The 24,844-nt window shown below is 35.0% G+C and overlaps 4 protein-coding genes and 1 long non-coding RNA gene across 10 annotated transcripts; 4 read left to right on the forward strand and 1 right to left on the reverse strand.

Annotated features, from left to right (window-relative positions):
- The first annotated feature begins 225 nt into the window (after positions 1-225).
- Positions 226-3,435, forward strand: LOC124433576 (collagen alpha-1(X) chain-like). Of its 5 annotated transcripts, none has more exons than XM_046983386.1 (8): positions 226-690; positions 1,788-2,037; positions 2,209-2,346; positions 2,506-2,568; positions 2,635-2,679; positions 2,757-2,798; positions 3,035-3,139; positions 3,213-3,435. In XM_046983386.1, exons 2-7 carry the CDS (start codon positions 1,813-1,815, stop codon positions 3,125-3,127), a joined length of 606 nt encoding a protein of 201 aa, XP_046839342.1. In that variant the 5' UTR covers positions 226-690; positions 1,788-1,812; the 3' UTR covers positions 3,128-3,139; positions 3,213-3,435. The 5 variants fall into 5 exon arrangements, with proteins under 5 accessions (XP_046839342.1, XP_046839328.1, XP_046839336.1 ...); XM_046983372.1 differs by having other exon boundaries at positions 3,238-3,435; XM_046983380.1 differs by having other exon boundaries at positions 3,035-3,435.
- LOC124433567 lies at positions 3,292-6,716 on the reverse strand. Its single transcript, XM_046983360.1, has 12 exons — positions 6,563-6,716; positions 6,295-6,394; positions 5,824-5,907; positions 5,484-5,551; positions 5,281-5,303; positions 5,151-5,202; positions 4,990-5,072; positions 4,829-4,911; positions 4,566-4,683; positions 4,399-4,495; positions 4,216-4,307; positions 3,292-3,613 (listed from the first exon to the last, which is right to left on the reverse strand). The coding sequence occupies exons 1-12, from the start codon at positions 6,600-6,602 to the stop codon at positions 3,557-3,559; spliced, it is 897 nt and encodes a 298-aa protein (XP_046839316.1). The 5' UTR covers positions 6,603-6,716; the 3' UTR covers positions 3,292-3,556.
- A 64-nt stretch (positions 6,717-6,780) lies between these two features.
- On the forward strand, positions 6,781-17,289 carry LOC124433557 (histone acetyltransferase KAT8-like). The gene is made up of 10 exons (XM_046983348.1): positions 6,781-7,018; positions 7,214-7,288; positions 11,607-11,770; positions 12,592-12,645; positions 13,099-13,263; positions 13,821-13,910; positions 13,989-14,129; positions 14,219-14,312; positions 15,297-15,447; positions 16,544-17,289. The coding sequence occupies exons 1-10, from the start codon at positions 6,850-6,852 to the stop codon at positions 16,755-16,757; spliced, it is 1,317 nt and encodes a 438-aa protein (XP_046839304.1). The 5' UTR covers positions 6,781-6,849; the 3' UTR covers positions 16,758-17,289.
- On the forward strand, positions 10,435-11,211 carry LOC124433641. The gene is made up of 2 exons (XR_006944548.1): positions 10,435-11,044; positions 11,176-11,211. It is a non-coding gene; the product is annotated as an uncharacterized LOC124433641 (long non-coding RNA).
- A 4,014-nt stretch (positions 17,290-21,303) lies between the features above and the next one.
- LOC124439579 (eukaryotic translation initiation factor 2 subunit 1-like) lies at positions 21,304-24,638 on the forward strand. 2 transcript variants are annotated; one of them, XM_046989853.1, is made up of 6 exons: positions 21,304-21,638; positions 21,763-21,842; positions 21,917-22,065; positions 22,709-22,913; positions 23,392-23,512; positions 24,122-24,638. In XM_046989853.1, exons 1-6 carry the CDS (start codon positions 21,401-21,403, stop codon positions 24,145-24,147), a joined length of 819 nt encoding a protein of 272 aa, XP_046845809.1. In that variant the 5' UTR covers positions 21,304-21,400; the 3' UTR covers positions 24,148-24,638. The 2 variants fall into 2 exon arrangements, with proteins under 2 accessions (XP_046845809.1, XP_046845800.1); XM_046989844.1 differs by having other exon boundaries at positions 21,313-21,638; positions 23,392-23,535.
- The last annotated feature ends 206 nt before the right edge of the window (positions 24,639-24,844 follow it).

The following is a 24,844-nucleotide window of genomic DNA, read 5'->3' on the forward strand; positions in this document are numbered from 1 at the left end:
ACTTTATTTCTCGATTGTTGAAAGTTGTCTGATGTTTTGCCAACTTGTAATGCTTCAACAACTTGCAAAGATGTTGAATATCCAGGTTGGTGGAGTCTTGAGAAGGAGTTTTGATGTTGGTGTTGACTTAAAGTACTGCTGCAGTACTGAAATTAAACTAAGACATGAAAATAATCATCTTCACAATGATGAACATTAAGGATTTTAACAACATCAGTCAACATCTACACCAATAGTCATTCTCAACATTCTACACACCTGGACTATCGACATCTACAAACATATGTATTCTGGTTCATACCACCTTTCCCTTCTGTGACATGTTAATCGCTCCAAAGAATTCCGGATCCTGGATTGTGCAATCCGTTTTGTAGAAATTAAATTCTTACCAACTGTGCAAGCGGCTGCGATTTTGAACTCTGCTTATGGCGATTTCATAAAATCTCGTTCGTACATACTTGGTACCTGTTACATTACTAAAAGTCAAAAGTTCTGGCACCTGTCGATAATTATTAGAGTTTATTTTCTTGACGAAATAAACTTTTGGATGGCTTTGCCAAATTTAGGACATAAGCGTTCATAAACATGACGAATATATTTTACATTTTTGGAAAGCTCTTGAGGAAGGGTTATGTTATGCAAGTCGAAGAACGTTTTACGGCCTAAAAACACATCGTGCTGATAAGATAGGTAAGATCATTTGTCGATAATATCTGTTGTATTGTTCATTCATACCTACACTGACACACGTTATCTTATTTCTTATATATTTTAGATAGTGTAAAGACTGTTTTCGTTCTCTTTTGTTCATTCATCACTACCTACACTGACATACGTTATCTTATATATTTTAGATAGTGTAAAGACTGTTCTCGTTCTCTTTTGTTCATTAATCACTAACTACACTGACACACGTTATCTTATTTCTTATATATTTTAGATAGTGTAAAGACTGTTCTTGTTCTCTGTTGTTCATTCATCACTACATACACTGACACACGTTATCTTATTTCTCATATATTTTAGATAGTGTTTCTCGTTCTCTGTTGTTCATTCATCACTACACACACGTTATCTTATTTCTTATATATTTTAGATAGTGTAAAGACTGTTCTCATTCTCTGTTGTTCATTCATCACTACCTACACTGACATACGTTATCTTATTTCTTATATATTTTAGATAGTGTAAAGACTGTTCTCATTCTCTGTTGTTCATTCATCACTACCTACACTGACATACGTTATCTTATTTCTTATATATTTTAGATAGTGTAAAGACTGTTCTCATTCTCTGTTGTTCATTCATCACTACCTACACTGACATACGTTATCTTATTTCTTATATATTTTAGATAGTGTAAAGACTGTTCTCATTCTCTGTTGTTCATTCATCACTACCTACACTGACATACGTTATCTTATTTCTTATATATTTTAGTTAGTGTAAAGACTGTTCTCATTCTCTGTTGTTCATTCATCACTACCTACACTGACATACGTTATCTTATTTCTTATATATTTTAGTTAGTGTAAAGACTGTTCTCATTCTCTGTTGTTCATTCATCACTACCTACACTGACATACGTTATCTTATTTCTTATATATTTTAGATAGTGTAAAGACTGTTCTTGTTCTCTGTTGTTCATTCATCACTACCTACACTGACATACGTTATCTTATTTCTTATATATTTTAGATAGTGTAAAGACTGTTCTCATTCTCTGTTGTTCATTCATCACTACCTACACTGACATACGTTATCTTATTTCTTATATATTTTTATAGACAATAACTAAAGGATTTGGAAGGAATGTTACTTCCAATAGTTGAAATTATTTGGTACATTGTCATCATTCATCTGCGTACCGCAAAGTGCTTTCCTGAAAATGCCATTGGTCAAAAATACACTCTAACAAAGACAGCTTCCGGTTATCAATTAGTCCCTGAAAGTAACGACAAGAACGCGTCGAGCATCCCTGTAACATCGGGAAATGCCGCCGATATTCAGTCTGTTCCATCAAATGTTGAACAAAAGGTGCATGTATGCGCGTTTCATTAACGTTACTTTAATTCATAGATAACAGCCTAATATGTGGTTTTGCCTCTTGCTTCCAAGGTGAATATTGTCTCCGTGTTATCAAGTTTTACCGATGTCTTGTTGAGATTTCAAAATCTTCTTAGTAAGTTCACCATATCGATTTTTCAGACAAATCTTCAAACCGATCAAGATTTAGGCGGTATGACGTCATCAAAGTTTCCCGCGCCTTCTCTGCCGGATCAAACACAAATCGACAAATTGATAAACTTATTGAAAGAAAATGGAGATCGTGAACATCCGGATGACGTAAGTAGTTTACCATAAATTCAGCTTGCTTGTAATAAACAAGCAGTTTTGATGATTTCAGGAGTGTATAGCCGGTCGGCTTTGGCAAATGAATGCTTCATGTTTATTCGTTGTTACATGAAGTCTCGTCAAGTGTGAGATATGTTTTGCTTCATGTAGAAAAGTCTTGTTACATTGGCACTTGATAATGGTGATGGGTCTAATGGAAAACCTGGATTAAAGGTAGTTAGGCAGAAATGAAGCAATAAGTTCCGAGCGAGGAAATATTTCTTCTTTGTTCTAACACAGGGACCACGTGGTTCGCCGGGTCCTCCTGGGATACCAGGCCCTCCGGTCAGTAATGAATTATCTTTACAACTCTGGAAAAATCCTATCACCTTTTAAATTTGTATACATTGCTTTTCACACAGGGTTTAAGGGGTGAACCAGGAGCATGTTTGCTACCAGCGGAGGTTTGTTTATCTAATGTCTCCATTGCGCATGTCAGAGAACCATTCATTTGGCATTTTACTATTTAAGCACGAAAACTTTTGCTTTGTGAATACAAAGTTTTAAAAATTTGTTTAAGAGGAAATAGTTTGGTTTCAAAATTGCTCTAACTGCTTCTTTATTTGACATTGATGGCCTTCAGTGCATAAAATGGCGAACATTACACTTCAAGAAATAAAATGCGAACAATATGTTTTAGTTTCGCTGCGATGTAAACAAATTGATTAAGCTGTTGTCACGTGTCGACGAGTTGGAAAAAAACTGCGCCAAGTTAAAGGATAAGATAGGATAGCAATGGACTAATGTGAGTGTTTTTTTTTTCTTGTCTTAATATGTATTGTAGTTCAGAATGCAAAATCAAACTTTTCATCTCTTAGAGAAAGAAATTTGCCTCTATTATAGAGAACATGACGTTAACATTGACGGCCATTGTAAAAGGAAAGTAAATTTTAAAAATTGACGGTTTCCAAACCTTTTATTCGTAAAAAATCTATCAATTTTAAATGTGATAATTATTTAATTGTGACTTTCAAAAGTTTTCCAAGACGCGGTAAAATACCGAGAACATCTCGCGTAAATAAACATTTTTGTACAAACGAACCATCGTCATTTTTGTAAATTTCCTAAGTCGCTTATAACGCTCGTGGTTAGTTGATATAATGTCGACTTTTTATTATTTCTGTCTTGTTGATGCACTGTCAAAGATGTTCTTTGTCTTCCTTTACTCTTCGGTTGGATTGAGATCATGAATCCTTGAGGCGACATGCCATCTAGCAACCTGCAGTTGAAGAAAGTTGTCAGTGGTGTACACTGGATTGGTACAAATGAATGTTTTGAACCAGGGAGTATCGTTACATGTTCGTAGATGTAGATCGTCCAGGTTGGTATAGTCCTGAGAAGGACTGTTGTTGTTGATGTTGACTGACGTTTACACACCCAAAGTCATCTTCAGAGTCAGTGAATAAAAAAGTAAATGCCAAATTAAACGTCACTGTTTCGAACGTCAGTCAATACCATTGAATTAAAATACATGGAACGCAACCTGAAGCTAATAATTGAAGCCAAATCTTACACCCAGACACGCGAGACTTTTCCCCCAGACACACGTGTTCCGTATTTCGAGATTCTCTCGCGGAGTAATAATTGACTGACTACACACGCGTGTCTGGGATAAAATCTCGCGTGTCTGTGGTAAAATTAAGGCTTCAAAAAATTATTAGGGTTTTGTATTACAGATAGCGTTCCATGTATTTTAGTTCGATGGTCAATACCAACATGAACACCAACAGTCTACCTCAGCTCTACATCAACTTGACAACGTACATGACAAAATACATAAGATTGTTTTGAAGTTGCACAGTTTAAAAAAAACGTGCTTACATCTTTTAGTCGTAGAAATTCTGCTCTCATTACGAAGAAGAAAACGATATGAGATGAGATTATTAATCCAACCAACGCGTCATAAAAAACTCCTAAAATTAAAGCAAAAGCCTCTCAATCATCAAAAATACTCGCAACTGAACAAACCTTAAAATATGTAAAGATTGAATTTTAATGAAAAACCTGTTACAATATCGTCATATTTAAAAATACACTTCAACCAAATATAAGATGGTATATAAGATATTGAATTGAACAAGACCCCGGCGAGTAAAGCACACTAAAACAAAAAGTTTATAAAGATTATGTATTTGCCTTAAGACACGGTAAAAGAAATTTCTTTTATTTACCTTCACAACTACCGTTGGTCCTTGGACCGTTGTTTTGCAGTGAATGATAAGAACCGAAACGAAAACTACGATTTGTAAGCACCACTTGAAACTCAAAGCTAGCCAAAAGAAGTTATTTCTAAAATACAAAAAAATACTGCATACATTCATCTTTTCGAATTGTTTGATGAAATGTAAAAGTCGAATGTCAATCGCTTTCTTCGGAAATGACAGTGATAAATTTTATCTAAGACTGATGATTTCAAAGAAGTCTGCAGATATACCTTTTTTTAATCCAGGCAGCAATGAAAAATCCACAGGACAGAACAAATATAAAAAGTGGGATTGCGTCTATTTTTGAATGTTTCTGTATTAAATTATAAAATGAAATGAGTCAAACAGGCACTAAGAACAAACGGGTATGAAAACTGTCAAATGAACAAACCATAAGACTTATCAGTCTGCTCTCGTCATACAAAATAGGTGTTGTTTCTGAAGTTCTTAACGAGTTTGTCAAATCATCGTACGCTGAAAACATATAACTTGAAAGTAAAAGTCTACTCGGAAAATTCGGTTTTGCCGCCATCAAAACAAAGATTGTAACACCTTCTTCCCTGTGCTTCCATTGATAATTGACTGCAAACGCCAAAAACAAAATCTATTTAAAAAAAAAACACTTTTACACAAATGAGGCCTTTCTTCCTTTTGCGTAAACGCCAAAGAATCATAAACTTACGCTACAAAGATTTAATATGCAACCTAAATAATAAAAACGAAGATTTCGAAAGTCGTTTATGACGCAATAGCTCACGTGACTGATGACTAACTTCAGACCACGTGATACTACGAAACTGCTCCCAAAAAATCTGGAGTGATGGTGTACAAGAAAAAAACAGGTACGAGGATGTACACCAATTTCCAACTAGTTAATAATATTACCAGTAATGACAATGCCATAGTGATGTTCATTCTTTTTCAAGAAAAACAGCAGGCCATTCATTGTTGAACTAAACATGAAATAAACACACCATAAAACTCAGCCATATGCACCATAAAACAGAGGCCGCCCAAGCTTGATAATTGTGGGGGGGGGGGCGGCAAATATTCATATATGCATGTTCTATCTTAGTAGCTTCTATTGAAATCAATAGTGGTTAAGGATTAACAAAGATTAAAAAATACAAATATACGAATATTGCCCCCTCCCCAATTATTGAGCTTGAGCGGCATATGTAAAATTTAGTCCATAGCACATATTTTCAGTTTATATAAAAGATACCTGATCGCAGTGAGTGTAAAAAATGCAACCCATGGAAGGTTTGATGTAGCGCTCATACAGATGGAATAGTGAAGAACTCGTACCCTAAATGATAGATAAATTTGAATGAAGTGTAAGGACAAGATGAGCAAGTTCATGATAACTTTTCACACATAAAACTATTGAAAATGGCTTTGATAGCCTTTCACACATAAAAGTATTGAAAATGCAAATAAATTGTTTGAAAGCGTATTTTGTGATATCTTATCCAACGTTGTAATTGGAGAAGATAAATTTGTTTTAAAGATCGAACCAAATTATAAATTTATGTATGAAAATGGCAATTTAGTTGTAGAAGCATGGAACAGTGGAATAATTAATCCTGCATTTTGACCAAATGTATTAAAAGACATAGCTTTGACATCCTTTTAATGTTATAGAAATCATGTGATTACTACGATACAGCCGTCACGTTGAGATAACTTTTCTAACCATGAATAGCGAAAATATCCCAGAACTGCGAACAAGATACAGAGACATCCGTCTGCCCAAAACAATCCTACAGCAGCGTGCGCAGTATTGTTGGAAATGTCTGTGACAAATTATAATACGATGTATAAGAATTTGCAAAAAAATGGCAAATGAAGACATAGTATGCCGCGCTAAATGCGACAAGTCTTGATACTTAATATTGTTGTGTTCAGTCTCTATGACAAACAGGTGAAATACTTAGACATGGACACTACAACTTTTTCCATACCTGCGAATTCGTAATGTTTGATTCCACTTAAATTGCACATTTCGGGAAGATATCGAAAATCAAGGACCGCGCAAAATGTATGTTTTTATTTCTAAATCCATTCCAATAAAGGTCAAAACACGAATCGCTTCAAATTACCTTCGTAATTCCAACTCTTGTTGCGTGCCTGCACAACCTCACCGACCTGACTCCATTTTCTCCCTCCTTAATTTATACTGCCCGCGTACTAATAACTCGTATTACATTTGCTTGGCGTATTACATTTCTAAATTTTCGGCGATTTTAACATGAAAATTCAAACAGACTCCGTGGATAAATCCACGGAAAAGATTGAAGATGAAGTTAAAAAAGAAGATAAGTTGATAAAAAGCGAGGACGTGTCTCAAAAATCGTCAGAAATCTCATTCGAAGTTGGCGACTTTTGTTTAGTCAAGCGACCCGCTGACAATAATTGGCGTACGTATTGAATTATGTTCCTTTTTTATATAGATTTTGAGCAAACAGAGCTCCTAATGTATTCCTCTGAATATGTGTACATGCAAACTTCTGTCAATTTGTTCAATTTCTTTTAAATAGCTTAATATCTTGAAAAGACTTGTTATTTTTCATAAATCATGTGAAATTAATCATGCAGTATGCATAAATTATCAGATCCTGCCGAAATTATTCAGAAGAGAAACAGCGTCGAGGAAGGATCTAAGGAGTATTACGTGCATTACAAGGGATGTAAGTTGAACTCACATAATATCATAGGGTATCCCTATGTGTCCCTTGTGGAAAAGAGATATTTTGTGTTTGAGAAAGAGCTGACGTGCCAGACAGTGTTTTAACCTGCCAAATTTTGTTGTGCTATGTAAATTTTTAATAATTAGCATTGATTATTTCTTCAGCACTTGCTTTTACTGTGAGTTAACATCCGAATATTTTCACAGCGTGAACAAACTTGCGGACTGGCTGTGTTGCTGAGAGCAGCCATATTTCTTTGCCATGTTTAATTACTTAGACCAAAACACTTGAAGATGCGGCGTTTCTCAATTGCAGAGGCAAAGAAAAAATATATCAGAATTACAAGCTTAGTGGCTTATTATTGTTTCAAGCAATAAATTTAAAAAAGGATAACGTGGAAATTTTTATATTAACATATGAAAGTTCATGTGGCACTCTGGCTGTAAAGTTTGGAGATGATTAGACAGTAGATTTCTAAAGAAAAACTAATGTTTGCCATCTGAACTTTACATAGGTATGATAAAACTTTCACAATGTATGAGTATTCAAATTATCTGGTTTAGAATTTTAGTTTGAATTATGTCAATAAGCAGGGCTTACTTCATCACTTGTAAATTATAGTGTAGTAGAGGTTTTATCTTGGGTACATTATTGTAGTTTTGTTGGATTTGGGTACATTATAGTGTAGGGTAGAGAGTTTTGTTGAATCACATTATAGTGTAGGGTAGATTTGTTGAATCAGGGGTAGAGAGGTTTTGTTGAATCACTTGGGTACATTATAGTGTAGGGTGAGAGGTTTTGTTGAATCACTTGTACATTATAGTGTAGGGTAGAGAGTTTTGTTGAATCACTTGGGTACATTATAGTGTAGGGAAGAGGTTTGTTGAATCACTTGGGTACATTATAGTGTAGGGTAGAGAGGTTTTGTTGAATCACTTGGGTACATTATAGTGTAGGGTAGAGAGGTTTTGTTGAATCACTTGGGTACATTATAGTGTAGGGTAGAGAGGTTTTGTTAGATCACTTGGGTACATTATATTGTAGGGAAGAGTTTTGTTGAATCACTTGGGTACATTATAGTGTAGGGAAGAGAGGTTTGTTGAATCACTTGTGTACATTATAGTGTAGGGAAGAGAGGTTTGTTGAATCACTTGGGTACATTATAGTGTAGTAGAGGTTTTGTTGGATCACTTGACATTATAGTGTAGGAAGTTTTGTTGAATTACATTATAGTGTAGGGTGAGTTTTGTTGGATCACTTGGGTACATTATAGTGTAGGGTAGTTTGTTGGATCACTTGGGTACATTATAGTGTAGGGAAGAGTTTTGTTGAATCACTTGGGTACATTATAGTGTAGGGTAGTTTTGTTGGATCACTTGGGTACATTATAGTGTAGGGTAGATTTTGTTGTTGTACATTATAGTGTAGTAGAGTTTTGTTGAATCACTTGTGTACATTATAGTGTAGGGTAGAGATTTTGTTGAATCACTTGGGTACATTATAGTGTAGGGTTTTTGTTGAATCACTTGTGTACATTATATGTAGGGTGAGAGGTTTGTTGAATCACTTGGGTACATTATAGTGTAGGGTAGAGTTTTGTTGAATCACTTGTGTACATTATAGTGTAGGGTAAGAGGTTTTGTTGAATCACTTGGGTACATTATAGTGTAGGGTAGAGGTTTTGTTGAATCACTTGTGTACATTATAGTGTAGGGTAGAGTTTTGTTGAATCACTTGGGTACATTATAGTGTAGGGTGAGAGGTTTTGTTGGATCATGGGATTATAGTGTAGGGTAGAGAGGTTTGTTGGATCACTTGGGTACATTATAGTGTAGGGTAGAGAGGTTTGTTGGATCACTTGGGTACATTATAGTGTAGGGAAGAGAGTTTTGTTGAATCACTTGGGTACATTATAGTGTAGGGTAGAGAGTTTTGTTGGATCACTTGGGTACATTATAGTGTAGGGTAGAGTTTTGTTGAATCACTTGGGTACATTATAGTGTAGGGTAGAGAGGTTTTGTTGAATCACTTTTACATTATAGTGTAGAGAGGTTTTGTTGAATCACTTGGGTACATTATAGTGTAGGGAAGAGTTTTGTTGAATCACTTGGGTACATTATAGTGTAGGGTAGAGAGGTTTGTTGAATCACTTGGGTACATTATAGTGTAGGGTAGAGAGGTTTTGTTGAATCACTTGGGTACATTATAGTGTAGGGTAGAGATCACTTGGGTACATTATATTGTAGTTTGTTGAATCACTTGGGTACATTATAGTGTAGGGAAGATTTTGTTGAATCACTTGTGTACATTATAGTGTAGGGAAGATTTTGTTGAATCACTTGGGTACATTATAGTGTAGGGTAGAGAGGTTTTGTTGGATCACTTGGGTACATTATAGTGTAGGGAAGTTTTGTTGAATCACTTTACATTATAGTGTAGGGTAGAGTTTTGTTGGATCACTTGGGTACATTATAGTGTTAGTTTTGTTGATCACTTGGGTACATTATAGTGTTTTTGTTGAATCACTTGGGTACATTATAGTGTAGGGTAGAGAGGTTTTGTTGGATCACTTGGGTACATTATAGTGTAGGGTAGATTTTGTTGAATCTTGGTACATTATAGTGTAGGGTAGAGAGGTTTTGTTGAATCACTTGTGTACATTATAGTGTAGGGTATTTGTTGAATCACTTTACATTATAGTGTAGGGTAAGAGGTTTTGTTGAATCACTTGTGTACATTAGTGTAGGGTAGATTTTTGAATCACTTGGGTACATTATAGTGTAGGGTAGATTTTGTTGAATCACTTGTGTACATTATAGTGTAGAGAGGTTTTGTTGAATCACTTGCATTATAGTGTAGGGTTTTGTTGAATCACTTGTGTACATTATAGTGTAGGGTAGTTTGTTGAATCACTTGGGTACATTATAGTGTAGGGTAGAGAGGTTTTGTTGGATCACTTTACATTATAGTGTAGGGTAGAGAGGTTTTGTTGGATCACTTGGGTACATTATAGTGTAGGGTAGAGTTTGTTGGATCACTTTACATTATAGTGTAGTTTGTTGAATCACTTGGGTACATTATAGTGTAGGGTAGAGAGGTTTTGTTGGATCACTTGGGTACATTATAGTGTAGGGTAGAGAGTTTTGTTGAATCACTTGGGTACATTATAGTGTAGGGTAGAGAGGTTTTGTTGAATCACTTGGGTACATTATAGTGTAGGGTAGAGAGGTTTTGTTGAATCACTTGGGTACATTATAGTGTAGGGTAGAGAGGTTTTGTTGAATCACTTGGGTACATTATAGTGTAGGGTAGAGAGGTTTTGTTGGATCACTTGGGTACATTATAGTGTAGGGTAGAGAGGTTTTGTTGAATCACTTGGGTACATTATAGTGTAGGGTAGAGAGGTTTTGTTGAATCACTTGGGTACATTATAGTGTAGGGTAGAGAGGTTTTGTTGAATCACTTGGGTACATTATAGTGTAGGGTAGAGAGGTTTTGTTGAATCACTTGGGTACATTATAGTGTAGGGTAGAGAGGTTTTGTTGAATCACTTGTGTACATTATAGTGTAGGGTAGAGAGGTTTTGTTGAATCACTTGGGTACATTATAGTGTAGGGTAGAGAGGTTTTGTTGAATCACTTGGGTACATTATAGTGTAGGGTAGAGAGGTTTTGTTGAATCACTTGTGTACATTATAGTGTAGGGTAGAGAGGTTTTGTTGGATCGCTTGGGTACATTATAGTGTAGGGTAGAGAGGTTTTGTTGGATCACTTGGTACATTATAGTGTAGGGAAGAGAGGTTTTGTTGAATCACTTGGGTACATTATAGTGTAGGGTAGAGAGGTTTTGTTGAATCACTTGGGTACATTATAGTGTAGGGTAGAGAGGTTTTGTTGGATCGCTTGGGTACATTATAGTGTAGGGTAGAGAGGTTTTGTTGGATCACTTGGGTACATTATAGTGTAGGGTAGAGAGGTTTTGTTGGATCACTTGGGTACATTATAGTGTAGGGTAGAGAGGTTTTGTTTGATCGTTTGGGTACATTATAGTGTAGGGTAGAGAGGTTTTGTTGGATCGCTTGGGTACATTATAGTGTAGGGTTGAGAGGTTTTGTTGGATCACTTGGGTACATTATAGTGTAGGGTAGAGAGGTTTTGTTGGATCACTTGGGTACATTATAGTGTAATTTTCAATTGAATTGATGCACCACCCATGACTATTATAAAATGTACACCCCCCTGAACACTGTAGTCAAGGGGGGAGAATGTTTTTAATAATGGTTTGTTTTTGGTCAAAATTCTTATCCCTTGTGTTTCAGTCAATCGTCGCCTGGACGAGTGGGTCTCAGATGTTAGGGTTGACCTGTTTAAAGCAAGCATTCCTGAAGAGAAATCTGAAGAAAAATCAGATAATGAAGGACCAGAGCGAAAATTGACGAGAAACCAGAAACGGAAACATGATGAAATCAATCATGTTCAGAAGGTGATTTTTTCATTCTTTGATTTGCCTTTAGTTTGATTTATGACAAATAAAATCTTTTTTAAAATGAATTGAACCTTTCTGTCTGCATATGAATTATCATTTCCACCGTGTTTGTATACGGAAACTCACTTATGAAAAGTTCTGGTGTCGTGTATTTTTGTCCGTGAATTGATCTGCAACTCTCTTTCGCTTTTTCATATTTATACTGTTAAAAAAATGTTTGTATGTAGATTAAGCAGTCTGTAAAATTTGAAACACATTGCCATTTGGCTTTTGTTGGTGTACTTTTAATGGCGAGCTTTTCAGTAGCGAAAATGACAATGCTCTTTTATGACGTTAATTCTGTTGATCACAATGTTAAATAGTTAGAATGTTATTAAACAAAAGGAATGACGGCATGATGCTTTATCAAACAACTACAAACAATAGCGGCCTTATCTAAGAACATTTGAGAAAATAACCTTCCACTCCTCTTCCTTGTAAACGAGACAAGTCGATTCAAAAGCAGAGAGCCTTATACGCTACAAGTCCCGGGCTTGTGACCTGTATAGAAGAGTTAAAAAGGTGAAAGGTTTATCATAGATTAATCAACTGAATTTTATTTATTGAATTCTGCTGACTCATTACGTCAAGTTAATGATTTCTATTGTTTCTATAATAAACTTACAACTTTGACTTTCGTTAACTTTGTCTGAACATTTACAACTACGCACTAAGTACGTTTTGCGCTTTGATCTTTGAGCAGACTAGTTTTCTGTGCTAGACGAAAGACTATCGCTTTCGTTCAACGCACTTTTCTAAATCTATCATCTAAATTTTAGACGTACGCTGAAATGGATCCAACAACTGCCGCTCTTGAGAAAGAACACGAGGCTGTATGTTCACTAACGTTTTTTGAAATTTTTATTGAGAGTTGAAGTTCTTGTTGGTTTGGCTACTGTCATTAGCGCTTAGTCAACGCGCAAGTTTGAGTCTTACTATGCAAATTTCAAAGTATAATCGTTATTCATGCAGAGGCATTTGACTTTGAAGATGACTACCGCTAAGGTTGTCGAAACGTCAGTCAACAACAACAAAAACAGTCCTTCTCAGGACTATATACCAACCTAGACGATCTACATTTACAAACATGTAACCATACTCCCGGGTTCAAACCATTTACTTTATACAAGCCTCAATAATCATTTTTGACGTCAATGAAGATCGTCAAAAAAAAAGTTTGCACAGCGCGCGTGTCTTTGGGAACGACATTTATGACCGAGTTTAGTTCCACGTTTCATGTCGTAATGAGAATTTTTAATTCATGTTGTTGTTTTTGATGTTTGTAGATAACGAAAGTGAAATATGTCGACAAGATACAAATAGGAAAGTACGAAATCGACGCGTGGTACTTCTCACCGTTTCCCGACGAATACGGTAAACAAACGAAGTTGTGGATCTGTGAATATTGCCTAAAATATATGAAGTATAAACACACCTTCTGTGATCACTTGGTAAGTTTACGTCAGCGTTTTGAGACATTCATTTCCGTAGTGTGCGCATCTTTTCTGCGCATATCAAAACTTGAAAATTACAAACTTAATGTTTCAAATTCAAAATAAACGACACAGCGTTCCTTCATTTCTATAAAATTTGTGGGGGAGGGGGTCAGGGCAACCACTTCTCAACTACTGCTCAAAATAATGCGCAATCGACAATGACTGACTAAAAATACTTGTTGACCCGTCAATTTTTTGTCTTGTCAGCCATTTCGACCGATCAATTTTTGTTGTATTTTCTATTGTCTGATTTTGGTGGCGGAGGGGCACCTCATACTTGAAGGACCACGGGCTCAAACTTACGCGACAGTCTGGACGGCTTAGAATGTCAAACACTAGAATCTGTTGTCTCAAGAAATATTTTTTCTAGGTTATTGGTGCAAACTATGTGTTCTAATTACCGGTGAACAACCGACTTTGCTAAAATAAAGTCGGCTGGTCGTCTTGAGCTAACAAATTTTCGGCTGATATTTTCAGCTTTTGTCTGAAGTCAATAATTGTGAATTTTTTAGACAAAATGTACGTTTCGTCAGCCACCGGGAAGGGAAATTTATCGAAAGGGATCGATATCTGTGTACGAAGTGGACGGTAAAGATCACAAGGTTTAGTATGAACTATTGATAGAAAATATGGCTGACAGCAAAGCGTAGTTCGTTTCAAATGCTTTTATATATTTCTAGATTTATTGTCAAAATTTGTGTCTCACTGCGAAACTTTTCCTGGATCATAAAACGTTATATTTCGACGTGGAACCGTTCGTTTTCAACATCTTGACTGAAGTCGATAGAGACGGAGCACATTTAGTCGGTTATTTCTCAAAGGTTGAACTTTATTTTGTGTATTTTAGCGACGTCTTTCAATGGTTTTTCTCTACTCTCTTTTCTAGAATTTTTTTGTTTTTTATCATTAGGAGAAAGAATCTCCAGATGGAAATAACCTCGCCTGTATTTTAACCTTACCACCGTATCAGCGAAAAGGATATGGAAAATTCCTCATCGCTTTTAGTAAGTTTGCTTTTGTTTTATAAAACTCTCTTTTTTCCTGAGTACAACACCGAGGTTCTGCTTCCACGGAGTAGTGCTTCCACTTTGTATAGTGTTTTTCCTAATGGTGGAAATTGTATAAATGTAACCGTACCGGAATCAATAAACATTTTACTTAAATCAGGGGGGTAAATTGACTTAGTTCATTCATTTACCTGGAGGCGCAGCTTAGCCTAATAAATCAAATGCTCTCAAAATTACCTGTGCCTGTCCACGATGTTCATGACAATTGACGATAGTGCTGTGCACCGAGTAGCACCGGAGTGTGTTCATCACCGGCAACAAAATTACCTGTGTCTGTCCACGATGTTCATGACAATTGACGATAGTGCTGTGCACCGAGTACCGGAGCTCCGGCTATTTTTGCCTGCCGGAGTTTGTTCATCACCGGCAAAACTTCGGCAGCAGTCGTTTGTGCTGCAAAATATTGTCAAACTTTGGTCAACGTGTCTGATCAAAACATTTTTTTATCAACAAACGATAACTATCGGCGAAAATTGAAAAACTTGCATGAAAATAAAGCATTTTATGCATGAAACAACATGACGCTAGATTGCGTTCACACATGCTAATTTGTGATTCAAAGTCAGAGTGCGGAAATTTAACTTTACATATATAAATTCTACTAATAATACACCTTAACATGTTTATAAACATTTCTAACATGTTTGTAACATTTTACTAATAATACACCTTAACATACAAACCTGGACGATCGACATTTACAAACATGTAACGATACTCTCGGGTTCAAACCATTTACTTTAATACACCTTAAACTGTTGAACAGTGAATTGCAAAATTAACCAGCCACAACCAGTGATTCGAGTTATAAAATAGCCGAAGCCGGAGATGAAAAACCGGAGTTTGCACAGTCCTACTTTTAATTGTGTTTGTTGGATTGTGTTTTATGTTTTTGAAGTATTGTTTTGTGTCTTATCCTAGGTTATGAGCTGTCCAAACTTGAGTCTACTGTGGGCTCACCTGAAAAGCCTTTATCAGACCTTGGAAAGTTGAGTTACCGCAGCTACTGGTCCTGGGTTCTACTTGATATATTACGTAATCTTAGAGGAACCCTGTCCATAAAAGATCTGAGGTAGTTTTGTAAACCTATTTCTTAAATTCTTGCAATAACACTGGATCAGTAAGAGATGATCTTTACTGTATCTTTAGGAAGAACAGTTTAGAACTGATAGAGATATCTAGTATAAATAAAGTTAGTTTAGTTTAGGTTTCCTTCTGTAGTAACACTGGATCAATAAGAGACGATCTTTACTGGATCTTTAGAAAGAACAGTTTAGAACTGATAGAGATATCTAGTATAAATAAAGTTAGTTTAGTTTAGGTTTCCTTCTGTAGTAACACTGGATCAATAAGAGACGATCTTTACTGGATCTTTAGAAAGAACAGTTTAGAACTGATAGACATATCTAGTATAAATAAAGTTAGTTTAGTTTAGGTTTCTTTCTGTAGTAACACTGGATCAATAAGAGATGATCTTTACTGTATCTTTAGAAAGAACAGTTTAGAACTGATAGAGATATCTAGTATAAATAGAGTTAGTTTAGTTTAGGTTTCTTTCTGTAGTAACACTGGATCAATAAGAGATGATCTTTACTGTATCTTTAGAAAGAACAGTTTAGAACGGATAGAGATATCTAGTATAAATAAAGTTAGTTTAGCTTAGGTTTCTTTCTGTAGTAACACTGGATCAATAAGAGATGATCTTTACTAAATCTTTAGAAAGAACAGTTTAGAACTGATAGACATATCTAGTATAAATAAAGTTAGTTTAGTTTAGGTTTCTTTCTGTAGTAACATTGGATCAATAAGAGATGATCTTTACTAAATCTTTAGAAAGAACAATTTAGAACTGATAGAGATATCTAGTATAAATAAAGTTAGTTTAGTTTAGGTTTCTTTCTGTAGTAACACTGGATCAATAAGAGATGATCTTTACTGTATCTTTAGAAAGGACAGTTTAGAACTGATAGAGATATCTAGTATAAATAGAGTTAGCTTAGTTTAGGTTTCTTTCTGTAGTAACAGTGGATCAATAAGAGATGATCTTTACTCAATCTTTAAGAACAGTATTGAAGTTGACGGATCTAGCTAATATTTGAAATACTCGCGGTCTATTTGTCATGTTAGTTACCTCTCATTCAATCGCTTTAAATATCTTTTCATTTCAGTACAATGACGAGTATCACTCAGGAAGACATTATAAGCACCTTGCAGTCATTAAATATGATCAAATATTGGAAGGGCCAACACGTCATATGTGTGACGCCAAAGCTTGTCGAGGAGCATGTCAAGAGCTCGCAATACCGCAGACCAGTACTTATTGTAGACACTTCTTGTTTAAGATGGACACCTACGAAAAAAGTGAAGAAAGTAAAGCATTGATGTCTCTGAAGGAGTCGTTGAACTGAAATAGATGGAACGCTACCGGAAGCAAATAATTGAAGCGAAATCTTACACCCAAACACGCGAGATAACACCCAGACACGCTTTGTGCTAAAAATTTACTATGCTTTTCTATGACAGGTAGCTTTCCATGTATTATAGTTGAATGAAAGGAGTATTTTAGAAACAAAACAATGGCTTCTTGTGTTCAAGGGGGGTGGAGTGGGGAGGATGATTTGTGCGAAAGTTGACTATCGCTTCTGTTCAATGATCGACGCTTCTAAAACCTTCACCAATCACTCGACGTTTACAGACGTAGACGTTGTAAGTTTGTGTTAATAAATCTATGGATGTTTTCGGAAAAGTTTTATACAACGATTAGTTTCACTTGCATATTCACATCCGTTGTTATTTGAAGCATTAAAAACTGTAAATTTCAACATATAAAAGTAGTGTAATGGACCTGATTCTATTTATGTTTGGATTACATATCAAAGTTGTATATGAATACATTCTTTTGCTTTTCGTTTCATCATTTTTCATAAAGAACTATAGTCTGTGAAAACATTCGCTATGGCATGTTTTTCTTGTCCGTAAGATTTTGCATTTGCCTATCTTTTACGTATCTTCTGTGTGTGTTTATTTCCAGTAGCGAATTCAGCATTTATCCTAAGAAAAATTTGTCCTGCTTAATTTTAAAATATCTTCGTGTAATAAGTGATGAATTTCCAACGATTAAATTCAAATGCCTTCGACGTATTTTCTCTTGTAAATACATCTAAAAAAAGCTGGTGTAAATTTTTTGGCTTTACCCTAAACTGACCGCCAGTTTTGTTCAGTTGAAATATACACAACATAACGAAAAGTCTCCACCTTAAAACGGGATTATTTTATGAATCTTTACTCTTAAATATTTTCTACAGGATTTCTTAATTTTGAATTATCAGTAATTTAGATATTCCTTTGACTTAGAGGAAATTTTTTTGTACAAAAAGTATAAGAGTGTAAGAGTATAAAATTTCAACAAATAACCAAAAATCTTGTATAATAATTGAGTATTGTGCTTTCTTTTGATTGCTATAGTTACTTAAGTAATTACGATATTCAAATACTTGTTGTAATTGGCTGCTTTTTTATCAAAGTTCAATATATCTGATGATAAATTGCGAAATGTTCACTAATTCTTGAGCATTTGAAAGCGAAACCCAGAAAAGTGCGTGCAGTCTTAGAAAATGGAGCTTCTTATATACATTGGAATGTTTGTTTGTTTCGTTGCTGTGAACTCAGGTATGTTGGTGGAGTTTCTGTTCAAACATTTGGAAAGTAACTTATTTTTCTGTGATTTTTAGCTTCGATGAAAACTTCTACAAATGTGTCGGCGGAACAAAATCATACTGTTGAAAAACGATCCTTAAGTAAGAACTATTGTTTATACGAAGTTATGTCAAAAATATCTCAAATTTCTGGGCTTCTTGTTCCCTCGGGGGTGAAAAAAAGATTGTGACTTTTCCTTTGTGTAGAAGCCGACTGCAAAGGATGTGTGGATTTATGTTTTTGGAGGTTACATTGTGAAATGTGTTGGAATGCAAATTGTGATCAGTTTGGATGTAGCTGCAAACCTGTCAGTGGAGGCGTGAGTACATTTAGGATCATTCCTGGATCACATTTGACAATGTTTTACGCTAAACCTATCTTCGTTTGTATAGTGTCATATGGTAAACGGATGTCGGAAAGCTGTGATTCGTCAAAATGTCACCATGTCATCTTGAAAGATACTCCACTTTTTAACTTTTCATTTCATTTTCATGTTGTAAACAGAAGGAAAATTGACTATATTTGAAAAGAAATGTGTATCTTGTTACTTTAGACTTTAGAGTATAAAAATAAGACAATATGACAATAAAAGATCATTCTTATTCAAACCTACATTTCACAGGATTGGATTTGTGATTTTGAGATAAATCCCCGCTTTCCTTGATTTCTTGCTTTCTTGCTTTCTTTCTTGCGGAGTGAAAATTGATTGATTGGCTTTAAAAAATTACTATGCGTTTCTATGACAGGTAGTGTTCCAAGGTATTATAGTTGAATGAAAGGAGTATTTTAGAAACAAAAAAATGGCTTCTTGTGTTCAATGGGGGTGGGGTGGGGAGGATGATTTGTGCCAAAGTTGACTATCGCTGCTGTTCAATGATCGACGCTTCTAAAACCTTCACCAATCACTCGACGTTTACAGACGTAGACGTTGTAAGTTTGTGTTAATAAATCTATAGATGGTTTCGGAAAAGTTTTATACAACGATTAGTTTCACTTGCATATTCACATCCGTTGTTATTTGAAGCATTAAAAACTGTTAATTTCAATATATAAAAGTAGTGTAATGGATCTGATTCTATTTATGTTTGGATTACACATCAAAGTTATATATGAATACATTCTTTTGCTTTTTTTTTCATCATTTTTCATAAAGAACTATAGCCTGTGAAAACATTTGCTATGGCATGTTTTTCGTGTCCATAGGATTTTTTTTTGCCTATCTTTTACGTATCTTCTGTGTGTGTTTATTTCCAGTGGCGAATTCAGCGTTTGTCTTAAGAAATGTTTGTCCTGCTCAATTTTAGAATATCTTAGTGTAATAAGTGATGAATTTCCAACGATTAACTTCAAATGCTTTCGACGTATTTTCTCTTCTAAATTCATCTTAAATAAGCTAGTGTAAATTTTTTGGCTTTACCCTAAACTGACCGCTTGTTTTTTACAGTTGAAATATACACAACATAACGAAAAGTCTCCACCTAAAACGGGATTATTTTTTGAATCTTTACTCTTAAATATTTTCTACAGGAATACTTAATTTTGAATTATCAGTAATTTAGATATTCCTTTGACTTAGAGGAAATTTTTTTGTACAAAAAGTTGGAGTATAAAATTTCAACAAAGAACCAAAAATCTTGTATAATACTTGAGTATTGTGCTTTCTTTTGATTGCTATAGTTACTTAAGTAATTACGATATTCAAATACTTGTTGTAATTGGCTGCTTTTTGATCAAAGTTCAATATATCTGATGATAAATTGCGAAATGTTCACTAATTCTTGAGCATTTGAAAGCGAAACCCAGAAAAGTGCGTGCAATCTCTTAGAAAATGGAGCTTCTTATATACATTGGAATGTTGGTTTGTTTCATTGCTGTGAACTCAGGTATGTTGGTGGAGTTTCTGTTCAAACATTTGGAAAGTAAATTATTTTTCTGTGATTTTTAGCTTCGATGAAAACTTCTACAAATGTGTCGGCGGAACAAAATCATACTGTTGAAAAACGATCCTTAAGTAAGAACTATTTTTTATACGAAGTTGTGTCAAAAATATCTCAAATTTCTGGGCTTCTTGTTCCCTCGGGGGTGAAAAAAAAATTGTGACTTTTCCTTTGTGTAGAAGCCGACTGCAAAGGATGTGTGGATTTATGTTTTTGGAGGTTACATTGTGAAATGTGTTGGAATGCAAATTGTGATCAGTTTGGATGTCGCTGCAAACCTGTCAGTGGAGGCGTGAGTACATTTAGGATCATTCCTGGATCACATTTGACAATGTTTTACGCCAAACCTATCTTCGTTTGTATAGTGTCATTTCGTAAACGGATGTCGTAAAACTGGGATTCATCAAAACGTCACCATGTCATCTTGAAAGATACTCCACTTTTTAAACGTGTTGTAAACAGAAGGAAAATTGACTATATTTGAAAAGAAATGTGTATCTTGTTACTTAAAACTTTAGAGTATAGAAATAAGACAATATGACAATATAAGTCTTTCAAACCTACATTTCACAGGATTGAATTCGTGATTTTGAGATAAATCCCCGCCTTCCTTGATTTCTTGCTCCTCAAACATTCATACTTTTGTCCGTTTATCGTCTGTGAAGATCATATAGCAAAGCCAATATATAAAGCCTTATGAGTTATTAGAGAAGATGAAAAATAGAAACATACTATCGCTACCATCGTTACAATTATTCAAATATGGAACAATGAGTAGAATTTCGTATCTTCAACTGCTATGACTAAGGTAAACACAAAGGTAGACATAAAGGTAGACAAAAAGATGGACATAAAGGTAGACATAAAGGTAGACAAAAAGATAGACATAAAGGTAGACATAAAGGTAGACATAAAGGCAGACATAAAGGTAGACATAAAGGTGGACATAAAGGTGGACATAAAGGTAGACACAAAAGTAGACATAAATGTGGACATAAAAATAGACATAAAGGTAGACATAAAGGTAAACATAAAGGTAGACACAAAAGTAGACATAAAGGTAGACGCAAAAGTAGACATAAAGGCATACATAAAGTAGACATAAAGGTAGACATAAAGGTAGACATAAATGTAGACATAAAGGTTGACATAAAGGTAGACATAAAGGTAGACATGAAGGTAGACATAAAGATAGACATAAAGGTAATCAAAATTTCAAGTTTAATCAAGATTAAAGATTTCAGATTAAGGCTAGGTTACAAATGTAGTTACTTCTGTTTTTGGCCAGGTCATATAGCTATCCTCAGTCTTCCCAGGTGCATCCTCGGCTCCGACTGTTGCATCATCTTTGTAAATTTCTTCATGGCACATGTTTGAAAAAATGCAGTAAAAATGCCTTTGTCTTGTCGTTTTTATCATCACAAGTATCCTGAGGTAGACGATGTTGTCATGGTCAACGTCAGAACCATCGCTGAGATGGGAGCCTACGTTAATTTATTGGAATACAATAATATCGAAGGGATGATCTTGCTTAGCGAGTTATCAAGAAGGAGAATTAGGTCTATTAATAAACTGATCAGAGTTGGAAAAAACGAATGTGTTGTTGTAATACGTGTGGACAAGGAAAAAGGTTTGTTTTGTTATTGAACTCTGCCTTTTTGCTTTAGTTTTGCTTCAGACAAGAGACGTGTATAGAATGGGGCAAATTTTATGAATAATCGTTCATCTTTGGGGGTCAATATGTTTCATTTAAGGCTACATCGATCTGTCCAAGAGACGTGTGTCGCCAGAAGAGGTCAAAAAATGCGAATCAAAATACTCCAATGCAAAAACTGTAGGTTGGCCAAGAATTTCAAAACATTTCCAGTCCAATATGTTTGTATTTTGAATTATGTAACTTGTTTTCAGGTACATAGTATTCTCAGACACACGGCAGAATTACTAAAATTCTCAACAGATGAACAACTGGAGGACTTATACACAAAAACTGCATGGACATTAGATACAAATCTCAAAGGAGTGGGGAAAGCTTTTGATGCATTCAAGAAAGCTGTGACGTATGTTTGATTATTGATTCTTTCCGTTGGCTATTTTTAACAATTTCTGTCTTTGAATAACACATGAAAATATCGTATATTTACCTTCATAATTTTAATGGCTTCTATTGAATTCACTCTCTATGTCACATTTCAAAACATACCATAATCTCATAAACAGATTTTGATGGTCAGAGTAATGGGTCATTTTCACCTTACTCTTAAACAGATTGCTTGCCCCTGCAAAAATCCCCCCCTCCCTCTCACAAATATCTTACCTCACCCCACAAATTTTTTACTTTGATGGTGCGATGTGTTGTGTCATTTTCTTACTTGTTAAACCACACTTTCGAATAGTACAAAATAAAACAAATTCCGAAGAGGGACATCTCGTTTTCTTGATATTCAAGATATTACAAGAGTTTGAAACAAAATATTACACGTTATTTTGTTTCAAACTCAATAATATCTTGAATTTGTTTTATTTTAAACCACGCTTTAAAAATAAGAAATCTCCTTCCCTTCCCTCGCTGTACTAAACATAAAAGCTCATCTTTACATGCTCTACACTTCATTTTGTCCTATTTACTCAACACAATCATGCATGTTTCTTGTCATCCTCTTCTCCACCTGATGTATCTAAATAAGTCCTTTCATTTCGCAGTGATCCCAATGTGTTAGATGAGCTTAATCTTGATGACGAGACCAAGAAGGTTTTGTTACAAAATATCACACAAAGATTGATGCCACAAGCAGTCAAATGTCGAGCAGATATACAAGTATCTTGTTTCACACAAGAAGGCATTGATGCTGTAAAAGAAGCATTGCTTAAAGGTTTGGATAATCAAACTGAAGATATGCCGATTAAGGTGAATAGCATATTGGTTATGATTATATTTTATGAAATAAACACATTGAAGCAAGTGCGCTGATTGGTCTAGAGCTGTGTTTGCATTAGCCTGTGCAAAACACATCTGAGCTCAACCAATCAAATCGATCATAACATTAACAATCAATCAGTCAAAGAGAATTTGCAAATCAATCATGAATACATTTTAGAGGAAAAGTTAGGGTGTTTGTTTGTTTCGCATTATTGTTATTTTATAAAGGAAATAAAAGATGCTTTTTGTGTTTGCACTGGCTTATGTAAACTGAGGAGATCTTTGGGAAAACTTGAGAGCAGATAAGTGCAAGCCCTAGACCGGTGGGGCTTGCACTGATCTGCTCTTGAATTCTCCCAAAGGTCTCCTCAGTTTGCATAAGCCTGTGCAAGCATAGTAAACATCTTATTTCTTGAATAATCTTTGTTTACACTCTTTGTAACTGTAAACTGTCTTGTTCTTTAAGATCAATCTTATTTCACCACCTACCTATGTTGTCACGACAACAACAATGAATCGAGAAGAAGGTTTAAAAGCTTTGGAAACATCTATCAAAGCCATTGAAGAAGTCATTATGAACAAGAAAGGAACATTTGTTTTACAACAAGCTGTAAGTGTCTACTGTCGCATGAGAGATATATTGTATCAATGAAAAGTGATGACCCCTACCAACCCATTACCAATCCTTTCAAACCCTGTATCAACCCCATGCTATATCTTTACCATCCCCATTCTATTTCTTTAATTCTTTACCATCCCTGTACCATCCCCAAGCTATATCTTTACCATCCCTACACCATCCCCAGGCTATATCTTTACCATCCCTGTACCATCCCCAAGCTATATCTTTACCATCCCTACACCATCCCCAAGCTATATCTTTACCATCTCTATAACATCCCCAAGCTGTATCTTTACAATCCCTATACCATTCCCAAGCTATATCTTTACAATCTCTATACCATCCCCAAGCTATATCTTTACAATCCCTATACCATCCCCAGCTATATCTTTACCATCCCTATACCATCTCCATATTATCTTAAAAATCATTATGTAATTTGCATATTACAAGTTGTTACTTTAAATTTTCCTCACGTTACCACACATTTGTGCCCTTGTATTTTCTTCCTGATCTCAAATGATCAATTTGAAATACAAATTTCCACCATTGATTGTCATTTTTGTCTATTCAGCCAAAGGTTGTCACAGATATGGATGAAGCAGACTTTGCAAAGGAACTGGAAAAACTTGAACGTCAAAATGCAGAAGTTGATGGTGATGATGATAATCCTGATGATGAAGAAGAACAAGATGAAGCATAAATGATTGTGGTTTGTGTTAAAACATTTTCAGAGAGAATGATAGATTGGATGACAAGTGCTAATTTAATAGCAAAGAAGTTAAACTTTAACATCTATTGAAACACCATTATGACATCAATTTTTTCTTGTGACTATTCAAAATAATATTTCACGCCCATGTTCAATGTGTTGTGTGAAAATTTTCATAGGTTTGCTTAGGTTAAAATGAAGTCTATAAGAGAAATTAAAATGGACAGTAGTTTGAACCTCTATGATTGAGTATATCTTACTTGTGTATCCAATATTTAACTAAGTATAGTTAGTAGTGTACTGTGTTACACAGTGGAGTGTCTAGCCTCTAAAATTGGAAGAGTAATATTTATATTATGAATACTATGATTATATGAAAGAATGTTGTATGCAGTGCGGTGTTTGAAATTAAATGAAGATATGATCTTTGCACTTTTGCTGGACAATTTAAGCAATTGTCTCATGAACCTGAAAAATTCAGGTGACTCAACGGCATTCGAACCCATGAACTCTGCGATGCCGGTGCAGTGCTCTGACCAACTGAGCTATGAAGTCACACAGTGGTGAGCAGGTCAATTTTGTTGG

The sequence above is a fragment of the Xenia sp. Carnegie-2017 genome, unplaced genomic scaffold, assembly GCF_021976095.1.
Source record: "Xenia sp. Carnegie-2017 unplaced genomic scaffold, XeniaSp_v1 HiC_scaffold_1, whole genome shotgun sequence".
NCBI classification, from domain to species: Eukaryota; Metazoa; Cnidaria; class Anthozoa; order Malacalcyonacea; family Xeniidae; genus Xenia; species Xenia sp. Carnegie-2017.

Coding starts and splice junctions, on each gene's coding strand:
- LOC124433576 (XM_046983380.1), top strand. CDS start 1,813: ATGTTACTTCCAATAGTTGAAATTATTTGGTACATTGTCATCATTCAT. Junction 2,038..2,208: donor CATCAAATGTTGAACAAAAG/GTGCATGTATGC, acceptor TCGATTTTTCAG/ACAAATCTTCAAACCGATCA. Junction 2,799..3,034: donor CATGTTTGCTACCAGCGGAG/GTTTGTTTATCT, acceptor AATATGTTTTAG/TTTCGCTGCGATGTAAACAA.
- LOC124433567 (XM_046983360.1), bottom strand. CDS start 6,602: ATGTGCAATTTAAGTGGAATCAAACATTACGAATTCGCAG. Junction 4,684..4,828: donor GCTGCCTGGATTAAAAAAAG/GTATATCTGCAG, acceptor TTTGTATTTTAG/AAATAACTTCTTTTGGCTAG. Junction 4,308..4,398: donor ATATGACGATATTGTAACAG/GTTTTTCATTAA, acceptor CTTTAATTTTAG/GAGTTTTTTATGACGCGTTG.
- LOC124433557 (XM_046983348.1), top strand. CDS start 6,850: ATGAAAATTCAAACAGACTCCGTGGATAAATCCACGGAAAAGATTGAA. Junction 13,264..13,820: donor ACACCTTCTGTGATCACTTG/GTAAGTTTACGT, acceptor TGAATTTTTTAG/ACAAAATGTACGTTTCGTCA. Junction 14,313..15,296: donor AAAATTCCTCATCGCTTTTA/GTAAGTTTGCTT, acceptor GTCTTATCCTAG/GTTATGAGCTGTCCAAACTT.
- LOC124439579 (XM_046989844.1), top strand. CDS start 21,401: ATGCCTTTGTCTTGTCGTTTTTATCATCACAAGTATCCTGAGGTAGAC. Junction 21,639..21,762: donor ACGTGTGGACAAGGAAAAAG/GTTTGTTTTGTT, acceptor GTTTCATTTAAG/GCTACATCGATCTGTCCAAG. Junction 22,914..23,391: donor CTGAAGATATGCCGATTAAG/GTGAATAGCATA, acceptor TTGTTCTTTAAG/ATCAATCTTATTTCACCACC.